Source organism: Octopus bimaculoides, chromosome 1 (genome assembly GCF_001194135.2).
Source record: "Octopus bimaculoides isolate UCB-OBI-ISO-001 chromosome 1, ASM119413v2, whole genome shotgun sequence".
NCBI lineage: Eukaryota > Metazoa > Mollusca > Cephalopoda > Octopoda > Octopodidae > Octopus > Octopus bimaculoides.
Window position 1 is genome coordinate 125187479 of NC_068981.1, and position 11982 is coordinate 125199460.

Genomic DNA, 11982 nt, shown 5'->3' on the forward strand with positions numbered 1-11982 from the left:
TATATATATATATATATATATATGTGTGTGTGTGTGTGTGTGTGTGTGTCTTTGTGTCTGTGTTTTTTCCCCATGACAGCTTGACAGCTGGGATCAGTGTGATTACATCCCCATATCTGAGTGGTGCAGCAGAAGAAACTGATAAAATAAGTATCAGGCTTAAAAAAATAAGCTAAATTCACTCAGCTAAAATTCTTCAGAATCATTATGTTCCAAAGTAGAGTACAAGTTTTCAGGTCATGTCTCTTGTTTAAGAATACAGTCCTCCCTTACTCCAGTTTGTCTTGAAGGTCCCATGAAAGGTCATGAGCACTACCTAGCTCCTGATTAAAAGATTAAAAAAAAAATTATTGATACTGTTGTTACCAATGCAGCAATGACTGACAACAACAACAGCAGCAGCAGCAGTTTAAAAACTATTTTCCATTACATGGATACGTCTACATGTTACACATGCTATTGTGAAAATTTTAATATGAAAAGTGATGAAAGAAATTCAGTCTTACTAACCTTTGTTAAAAAATGTATCTAACAATCTTGAACTTGCCACAGGAATAACCTCAGTCTGCAAGTTTAAATAACGGCCCACTGTCAAAGGTGTCCTGCGAAAGCCAAGAATTCTGAAATAACAAATGAAAAAATTGTGTATTTGCAAATTTGTAGTTATTAGTTACTAGTTAGTAATGTACCTAAAACCATACCAATGAGCATACTTAAGCGCATCTCTATCAGTAGACTATAAAGCTGAGAAGAAAAAAACAGATGTGTTTCTTTTGCTTAGCAATAAATGTGATAAAAAGACGTAATCACAACAAAAGGGAATGCTTCTAAAGATAAAAATATATTGTAGGGTCATTAAATAATCTGAAATAGATGGATAAGCTCATTTCTTTAGAATTTCTCTCTCTGTCTTTCTCAATGACCACCAGTATGACCTTCATAAAGCCAAATATATTGGTGACTTAATTTCCAATGTCAATCACCTGAAGGTCTGTGTCCTCACAAAATTTGATGAAAACAGTGTTTCAGCATCAAAAAGGCATTCAATTGTAGTACGTACACAAATCTGTTAAATGCTTGCCTATGGACTCCATCCCTCTTTCTTCTCTTGGATCAATGGTTTTCTATTGGGTTTTGTGATTCAACATCCAGTTTTGTGTTCTGCATTCTTCCTTCAATACATCAGCAAGCTTTGAGTTATCACTGCCAACAACACTCACTCCTACACAAATGATATCACTCTTCATTCTTCTCTAACCTTTTACAGCCAAATATCATCCATATTCAACCTAGACATCTTGCACCATGATGGAATGATAGAATATTACTGATTCTAGGAACAAAGGTTTTGTAAACATGTCCCAATGGAGTCATGCCAATCTTGTCTCTTCAACAGCATAGATACAGTTTCTACATTTATGTAGGAAATGTCATATCTCCCACCCATCTAATGTGAACAACATGCGACTAGAACCTTCAAAGTCATTACAAATGCAAGGCATCACCATCAGTGAGGATCTTAGTCATGAATGCATATATTCTCCATATCAAAAATGGCATCACAAAGTAAATAGTCTACCTTTTCAGGGCCAGATAATATATTTCATCCCCACCTTAACTATTAACCCTCTCAAAAGCTCAAATGAAACCCACATTGGAATACAGCAGGGCAAGGAGTGTTTTGCAAATATATACAAATAGTGATTTCTGGTTGTATTTAAATGATGATGAAGAGAAGTTAATACAGGGTGAAGTTAGGCTGTCTTAGTCTGGTTTAGTACAAGTTGTAATATTTTTACTGTACAATAAGGCTGCGAGCTGGCAGAATCATTACCACACCAGGCAAAATGCTTAGTGGCATTTCAACAGTCCTTACATCCTGAGTTCAAGTTCCGCCGTGGTTGACTTTGCCTTTTATCATTTTGGGGTGGGGGGGGTCAACAAATTAAGTACCAGTTGTGCACTGGAGTAAAGGTAATCTACTATCCCACTTCCCCCAAATTGCTGGCCTTGTGCCGAAATTTGCAATCAATACTTTTACTGAACATCGTCAACACACCAAGGTGATGTTAATGCAGTTGTTGTTCTCCTTACTGTTTAGTTCCAAACCAGCTATAATTGAGCAGATATATTCTATGATCAAAGTAATTCTAAAAGTGAACATCTCTCATTTTCCCTTTTCTCTTTCATTTTTCACACTGCATATCTAGGACTATATGGAAACTAAATTACCAACATATAACACAAGGGTGTGATATAAAGAAAGATTTGGTTGTCATTCCTGCAGGTCAGCTGACCACATAGAAGCTCTCTTATTGATTTGTTATTCACATAGTATATAAGTAAGGTTATTATAGTATCCCAATATCTAGGTGATATATGTGGATAAGATTACTACAGTACTAAGACATAATGAAAATGTTTAAATGAGTTCAGTACAGTAACAAACCTTACCAAAAGGTCCAGGAGACATTAATGTTATACAGTATCAAGATATCTTAGCGGGGTTAATACAGGTGGGTTGATATATACATTCAAACTCAAGATAAAATGCAAAAACACTGGTGCAAATGTAATACCAAAAACAATATTTTTTTTGTATCTACCTCTACAACGATAACTATTTCTTTGATAGACTCAATGTTAGATAAATCACCTCCAATGTATTACTGATATTATCAATCTTATTATAGCCATAGAAATGAGAAGCAAAGTTGAATTTGACAAGGTTCAAACAATAAGGATATAGAATGATGTATTAGGATGTAAGAGAATAGTGAACAAAATTTAGTGTGATTTTCTACCATTTGTTATAGACTCACTAATCATGGATTACTACATATAATCAGAGCAAGAACTAAGATGGAAAAGATGGTGTAAAATCTAGAGACCAGGGATAATTTCTTCAATTTATTTATTTACTTCATTTATCTTTTAATTAGGAAGGAAGGCAACACCCAAGAGCTTTTCCAGAGTTTTAAGTACTGTTGGGCAAGAAAAAGAAGGTATACTCAAATTGAAAACTTGGCCTGAATTATTACAGCAGATGTTATCCCAGTTGACTGGTGGTTGTGTTAAACCAAGTGACAGATTACGACTACTTCTAATGGAAGCTATGACAATATTTGGACTCAGAACACAAGAGACTGGGATAAATATTGCAAGGCATTCAATCAGGCATATCTATACTCTGCTCCAGACTGGTACTTTTTTAACAACCCCAAAAGGATGAAAGGCAAAATTAACTTTTAGTACACTGCATTTTTTCCAGAATTGTTTCCCCTGTTACTACAAAGGAGAAAACTCATACAGTGGCATAATGCACCTACAGTGTGCTAAAGGTTAAGCTTGACAAGACTTGAACTCAAAATGGAACAAATATATTTTAGGCCCTTTATTTCAACACTCTAATGAGTCTACAATTTCATCACCTAAGTTACTTTATGACATATAACTCACTACTTCATTCTGTGACCAAATTCTGTCAGTGCCAAAATTATATTTCTTCTGCCCCGGGTCAAAATTCAACCTCTAAAATAAGTACCGGTAAAACAACATAAGATACTGGAGTACATCCAATCATTTGAATCACTACAGAAGGACAAACATATCTCTGGTTAAAAGAAATCCATACTTTTGCTCTAAACATAACACTTATACACACAGACACACTGTGGTATAGATTCAGCTGTAAACAAGTCATAACAGAGTAAAGAAATAACATCAATAGATATACATACTTCATTCTATATAGGAGTGTGTTCCTCATATGTAAATGAGTATATGCACTATACACACACCTACAATAAATAGGACATACTATTTTATGGCCTTATTGAAGGTTACAATTACAACTACTACTATAACAACCATAACTTTCACTACTGCTATTATTCTTTTTACAGCATAAAACAACTGCTGCTGCTGCTGATGACGATGACAATGACGACCATAACACCAGCTATAATAATAATTTCTAGCTTTAGCACAAGAGCACACATTTAGAGGAACAGAATGCAGTTGAGCTAATCAACCTCAGTTACTTGCACGATACTTGCTTTTACTGACCCACCCCCATCCAGATGGATGAAAGGCAAAGTTGATTTCAGCAGGATTCACAATTAGGTTGTATAAAACGATGCAGCTAAATACAGCAAGGCATTTTTATCAAACATTTTATTGATTCAGCTAATGATTGCATTTCACAAGCAGGGACAACATATAAGACAAAATACAAAATTTATTACAGAAACATATTAGTCATAAAGCTTATATGTATGTATAAACAAATACATATGTTAGTCATATATATACACATGAATACACAGTATACCACACACACAAAATTAGACAAAGTAAGCACAAATTTGAAAGAGGAAAGGGAAATAGGCCCATGAAGGGACTAAAAGCTATGTTTCTATTGCTTGTCAAGAGACTTTATTATTAATTATTCTATGGAAAACCTGGCATTAACTCGTTTGTTGTTTATTGTACAGTTTTTTAGAGTTGTTATAGAAAGCATACTGACATATGGGTGTGAATGCTGGATGCTTATGAAAGCAATCAAAATCAAGGTAAGTAGAACATATACCACGATGATAAGGTTTCTTGGGAACAAGATTTACTGCACAGAAGACCCGTCAAGTCAAATGAAATCATAGTCATGACTGATGCTCATGTCATGTAACTAGCACTCATGCTGAAGGCACATAAAGAGCACCTTTCAAGCATTGGGTCTCATGGAGGCAAAATGACTGAGTTCCTTTCAAGCATTGGGTCTCATGGAGGCAAAATGTTTGAGTCCCTTTCGAGCACTAGGTTACACAGAAGCAATGACCAAGACCTTTGACATTATGTCGTGCTTGAGAAGAAGACCCATCAAGCCAAGCAAAATTGCAGTCGTGGCAGATACTGGTGTTACGCAAATGGCACCCATGCTGGTGGTACATAAGAGCACCCATTACACTCTCGGAGTGGTTGGTGTTATGAAGGGCATCCAGCCATAGAAAACTATGGCAAATCAGACTGGAGTCAGGTGCAGCCTTCTAGCTTACTAGCTCTGGTTAAACCATCCAACCCATGCCAGCATGGACAATGGACATTTACAGAAACCATCAAATTATTTACATTATTTACAGAAACCATCAAATAATGCAAACTTAAGTTTGTGACACACTGTTGGCAAAGAACTAATGAAATTGAACAACAACTATTACAATTTTAAGTCAACCAGTCCAAGGTAAAATGAGAAAAGGGAAATCATGTCAAACAGCACTAAATGTCAAGATCTATAGTGAAATCAAGTGTTATTGTTGCACCCCATCAAAATCACTGAAAAACCGGGTTTTGAGTTGCTGGAACACCCTGCATACACAGTCCAGATCTTGCTGCCCCATCTCCTTTGACTATCACCTCTTTTGATTAATCAAACATCCTTTATGAAGTGTTGATTTGCTACAGACAAAGAAGCACATGAAGTGGTGTATAAATGGCTGTGTGACCAGCTGAAAATCTCCTTCCCTGATGGAATACCCAAGCAATGTGGACCACTGGAAGACGTGCATCAAAATGCAAGGAGACTATGTTGAAAAATAATGTATTGTTCAACCCCTGATTTTGTTTTAATAAATTACAGAAACAAGAATGCATATAATTTTTTACTCATCCTTGTAAAACAACACATCTATCAAAACTAACACCAGAAACTATCATCATCACATTCATGGTAGCTTCAGAGCTGCCACTATTAATATTAGCATGGTGAAAGACAAATGTGGAGAAGATAGAAAAGCTGAAAGATCCTTTGACAATACATAAAGCCAAAGAAATACTAAGCAATGCTTATAACAAACCACAAATCAGATTTATAGATGTTTCAGTTAGGAACATTTATATATTGGTACAGAAAATAAAAGTGAAGGAACAGGTTTTGAAAAAACTAGAAGAAAAGAGACAGAAATGGTAATAAGAAATAATACTAGATGACTAGAAGAAAATCAGATACACTTAACAATAAGTGAAGCAGAGAGTAAGATGTTGGCCAATGTTCTGTGAAGAGGGAACAAATCAATGTATCAGTATGGATCAAGACATAGCTAACAGAAAAGTGTGTATGGAAAAACAATGGCATACTCACACTTATTGATGCTGAGAAGAAAGGGGCAAAGAAATGCTGGTATGCATACATATATATGTGCATGCAACAGTGCTCACGGGAGCATATTTGCATGCATGTGTGCATGTATGTAAGTGTGTGTCTGGGAGAGAGACAGACAGACAGACAGACAGAGAGAGGACTACTTTTAGCTGACAAAAAGTTTTAGTAGGAGAGAATAAAGAACTCTGCTTCCATGTGGGAAATGGCCATACACAGTATACAGAAAAGGCGTATGTAGGAATTGTGTACTGTATACCCAATATACATGGGTATGTAAGTGATGCTGGGTACATAAGTGATCACAGGCAAACTAACAGAAAAGAACTCTGAATACAGTTGATGTAGTAGAGTAACAAGTAGTGAAAGAGCTTATTTAATGAGTTCCTTCGACTCCTTAGAAGGACTTCCAAAAGTAATTGATAATAGCAGTTGAGGTGGGGGGTTCCAAAGGCATAATCTAAGTAAGAATGAGTTGGAAAATGCTTGAAGAGATATCGCATTTGCTGGCAACAAAGGTACTCACTTATCCTCTCTGAGTGAACAGTAGTTTGCATGATATTTGCATAAAAAATTCAATATTGCATGGTAGCAAAACATAGGCAATGAATGCAGATGAATGAAGGCTGGAAAAATATTGAGGCTAACTCTCTTCACTGCATTCATAATATCAGTGTGACAATGGGACACAAATGAAGTGGGGATAAGAGAAGTCCGCTGTATTGGACAAGAGGGAAGTTTCCACTGTTATGGACATGATGTAGTTGAAGGGCAATGATTAAATGTAAAAGGTGTCAAGCAAACTGAGTAGAAGTAACTATTGGAAAATGAAATGCAAGGAAGACAATGTGAAGAAGTGGTGAAACTAATCTCAATGGGTGAATTTTCATGAAGATGACAACTGACATGGTACTGAGTTGAAAAAGACTAGTCCAACATGAGAAAGCATAGCAAAACAGACAAAGATGATGATGATGAATACCCACACATACAGATGAAAGACAAAAATAAAAAGAATGTATAATAGAATTCAATAAAACCTGTGGTATTAAAATTTTAAAAAAACATAAACAAAAAGGAAACAGAAATTTAAAGCTTATTCAGTTGTAAATGACCGATTGCAATAAATACATTGCAGTAAGTAAATAAAAAACATAAAACATCCATGCTCATGTCTGAATTGTAGATGTAGCTATATAGAAATAGTAATACTGTATATATCAATATATAGATATACTCTGTGTGTGTGTGTGTGTGTGTGTGTGTGTGTGTGTCTATATATATATATATATATATATATATATATATATATAATTATTTTGATTTGGTGTTAGGATGCTGCTGTAGAAAACTAAACTTGACAGAATCAATTACATTTACTCTTAGAAGCAATTTTAACAGATTTTGTTTCCGTCAAGTAGAGTTGAATAACAATAAAAAAAAAATAAAGTAAAAAGAGTTGTGAACATTTGCACTTTAAACAGAGTAATTCTACAGCTTTAAGTAATACAAGATGTGATACAGGGTTGTTAATTTAATAAAAGCTTTGAATGAGTAGAGAGCAGGTAGATGACAATTACAGCTAGTATTCAACTACATAAATGTGATGGCATAAGTATAACATGCAAGTTTCATACTTGGAAATCCATATAGTTGTCGATATTACTTATCCTCAGGCCAGCTCTGACTGAGCGGACTTATGATCAAAGGCATTCAAGCCATAACCAACATGCAATTTCATATATCCAGAATACATTGTTAAAAGTATCCATCTATATTTAAGATGGTAAGGTGTACTATGGAGGGAGATTTGGTTGCTTTTTCTATCAGCTAAAGTGACGGAGACTATTTCATTGAGAAACCAAACTATAAATGGAGAGGATTTTATTGTCAATTAACAGAACACCACTGTTATTGACTACTGCAAATATAAAGGTGTTTGTTGAGAGAGAGAGAGAAAGAGAGAGAAGAAAGTCAGTTTTTATTTCATTTTCTCTAATATGAGAGAAATGAGCAGTATCACTCCCTTGCTGACAATGACAGTAGGGGTAATACTCTTTTTACTCTTTTACTTGTTTCAGTCATTTGACTGTGGCCATGCTGGAGCACCGCCTTTAGTCGAGCAAATCGACCCCAAGACTTATTCTTTGTAGGCCTAGTACTTTTTCACAGGCTGATACCTTCAGAGAAAACGAATATGGACAGAAAAAGAGACGCAGACATCTGAAGTGGAATGATGGGGTGAGGTGTTTAGTGTGGGATTTTGGTTAAAAGATAATGCAGAGTGACGACAAAAGAACGAAAGGTAGGCACAGGACAGAAGAATGATACAGTATGTCAGTGTACCAGTGATTGAAGCATGTTGGTAACTGATATTTGTCAATCAATCAATTAGCTTTCATTTGAATAAGGTAAACAATGTTTGTGAATGGAACAGTGAGCAGTATTCCATTATGGATCATATTGTCATGTAGATGGTCAGAAATAGTTTAAAGACAAAAATTTTTTTATTCTTAAAGTGGCTAAGAAATTCTTATTTTTGAACAGTTTATTCTAACATCAGCTCAAATTTCATTCAAAAGAAAAAAAATTATTTCTAGAGACAGCAACTGTTTTAACCATTTAGCATTCAGATTATTTTGTCAAATGTAACACTTTTTCTTTCACACTGTTCTTAATCATGCATTATCTCATAGCTTTGGAATTTTCATGATGTAATTGTATATATTTATAATGGCATTGAAGGTAGGTGTGAAAGGCTGGATCTGGTTGGTTAGAACATAAAACAAGTAGCATATATGGGTGGTTTAAATGCTAAAGGGTTAGCCCTTTTGATATCAACCTGCCTGAGACTGCTCCTGGGTCTATGATACAAAATTCTTGTTTTTAAAGTGATCTGAATTAAAAACAACCATGAAAATTTCATGTTAATTTATGATACAAATTAAGGCAACAAGCTGATAAGATGTTAGCATGCCAGACAAAATGGTTAGTGGCATTTCCTCTGGCTTTACATTCTAAGTTCAAATGCCTTTCATCCTTCTTGGGGTTGGTAAAATAAGTAGCAGTCAAGTGCTGGGGTTGATGTAATTGATTTGCTTGTCCTCTAAAAATTGCTGGCCTTGTGTCAAAATTAGAAAGAAAGAATTTATGTTCTAAACACTAGATTAATAATGACAAAAATTTATTTTACTAAATTCTTTATCTCTTTTATCTTTTATTTTAGTTGAATGAATTGATCTCTACTTATTTTTCTTTTAAGCCTGGTACTTATTCTATCAGTCTCTTTTGCTGAACCACTACATTCATCATCATCATCATCATCGTTTAACGTCCGCTTTCCATGCTAGCATGGGTTGGACGATTTGACTGAGGACTGGTGAAACCGGATGGCAACACCAGGCTCCAATCTAAATTTGGCAGAGTTTCTACAGCTGGATGCCCTTCCTAACGCCAACCACTCAGAGAGTGTATTAGGTGCTTTTACGTGTCACCTGCACGAAGGCCAGTCAGGCGATACTGGCAACGGCCACGCTCGAAATGGTGTCTTTTATGTGCCACCCGCACAAGCCAGTCCAGGGGCACTGGCAACAATCTCGCTCGAAAATCCTACGGGAGCCAGTCAGGCGGTACTGGCAACGGCCACGCTCAAAATGGTGCATCTTATGTGCCACCCGCACAAGAGCCAGTCCAGGGGCACTGGCAACGATTTTACTTGGCTTGCCGGGTCTTCTCACGCACAGCACATTTCCAAAGGTCTCGGTCAGTAGTCATCGCCTCGGTGAGGCCCAATGTACGCACATTATGGGTAGATAAACACACTGAAATCAGTGTACTTCAAGAGAAATTTGGTAACAACAAAAGGGTTAAGATGAGAAATTTCATAGTCCTAAAGAGATAGCTCAACCTTTCTCATGGTAATATCACTGATTCTATAAGGCAAAAAGGCATGGGAGTAAGAGCAACTAAATTTGTTAATCATGAAATTTACTCAAATTTCATGATTTAATACTCTTCAGAATGTGAAATTGTTTGATTTTGGAGTACACACTCTCTGAAGTTATAAAAGAGTGGATGAAGTTTCAGTTTGCATTATCAAATGGAACTACAGGCATCTTTCAACTTATGTCATATGGTGTTATGCTTTTTTTTAATTTTTACTTTACATCATTTTTATTTAAAGAAATATATGGTAAAAATAAGTTTCAACTTCAGTCGATTTATCCAACAAAGATATTTAAAAGCATAAAAAATAAAAAAGTAAAAAAACACCAAAAACCAATACTGAAATGGAAAATCAAATAAAACACATGTGAAAATATGTATAAACCATTTATTAAAACAGATATAAGCTGATAAATTCTTTTAAATGTTTTTTCATATTATGTCATTTTTCAATTCAAGTTGCATGTCTTGGAACCAAATTACAAACTTAAGTTGATGTCTGCCTGTAGCTATATGAAGAGTACTTGGTAACAGAAATACAAAACTTGAAATTTTTTCTCTAGGAAAGTATTTAACAATCCTATGTTCAGATACTTAAGAAGGCAATAAGGATGCCAGGTGAGTGATTTGTGAGAGGAGTTAAAGTAATATATGATTTAGGTAAGTGAAAGTAAGTTTAACCAGTATTCTTAGTACACGACTTACCCAACCTTCTCTCCTCTTTTTTTATTCTTGAAGTCTTGTGTGGTCATGTAGGCACAGGAATGGCTATGTGGTAAGCAGTTTGCGTTTCAACCACATGGTCCTGGGTCCAATCTCACTGTGTGGCACCTTGGGCAAGTATCTTCTACTATAGCCTCAAGCTGACCAAAAACTTCTGAGTGGATTTGATAAACAGAAAATGAAAGAAGTCTGTTGTGTGCACACACATGCATGTGTATATCTGTGTTTGTTCCTGACCACTTCTTGCCAACCAGTGTTATTGTGTTTACATCCTTGTAACTTAATGGTCCAGCAAAAGGGACTGATGGAATAAGTACCAGAATTTAAAAAATAAGTACTGAGGTTAATTAATTTGACTAAAATTATTCAAAGTAGTGCCCTAGTATGGCAACAGCCTAATGATTGAAACACTTAAAAGCTAAAAGTTATGATAAATTCAAGACTGTCCATTGAACTATATTCCAACAAGCAAAACTACACTTCAACCTCAATTGGAATTTACAGTTTTGAATCCCCTAAGAGGGAGTTTAATACATGAAAAATGGAGGGAAAATGGGGCAAAGAGTAAAGTATCTTGATATACAGTAAGAAAATTCAACAGTTATGGATCTCATAATGAAATTATTCATATACATATTGAGAGAAATTCAGTATTGTACAGGCAGAGTAAACTTACTGCATAAGTGTTGTAGAGTAGTTGCTGTTGATGTTTAGCACCAAAATCAATTCCAATTAAGGAAGCTTATGCTTAAAGGATCTAGCCATGATCATCATGCATTTATTTCAGTTGCAGTATAACTAAAACAACATAATCTAGCATGTGCTTCATTTTTTTAAAAACATTAGTGTGTGATTTATGAAAGATGTGGTTGCCTGGTGTCGCCTCCTGGTTCACCAGTCCTCAGTCAAATCATCCAACCCATGCTAGCATGGAAAGCAGACGTTAAACGACGACGATGATGATGATGATGTGGTTGGTATTTCTTGCAAGATGAAGGACAACATGAAGAGTCTCATATCAGCTTATGCAGTAAATTGTTATCATTATCATAGAAAAGGAGATTAAGAGTGGTTTTACCAATAATTTAAAATGAATCTCATATCTCTCTCTCTCTCTCTCTCTCTCTCTCTCTCTCCCTCTCTCTCTCTTCCTCTCTCTC

At 35.5% G+C, this 11982-nt stretch overlaps 1 protein-coding gene across 4 annotated transcripts in view; it reads right to left on the bottom strand.

The window, feature by feature from the left end:
- LOC106873822 (glycosaminoglycan xylosylkinase) overlaps positions 1 to 11982 on the bottom strand; it is a 419531-nt gene that overhangs the window by 41471 nt on the left and 366078 nt on the right. For all 4 annotated transcript variants that reach the window (XM_052970093.1, XM_052970079.1, XM_052970088.1 and 1 more), the window contains one exon: positions 511 to 620. In XM_052970093.1, coding sequence (XP_052826053.1) covers positions 511 to 620 — 110 coding nt within the window. The remainder of the gene's footprint in view (positions 1 to 510; positions 621 to 11982) is intronic.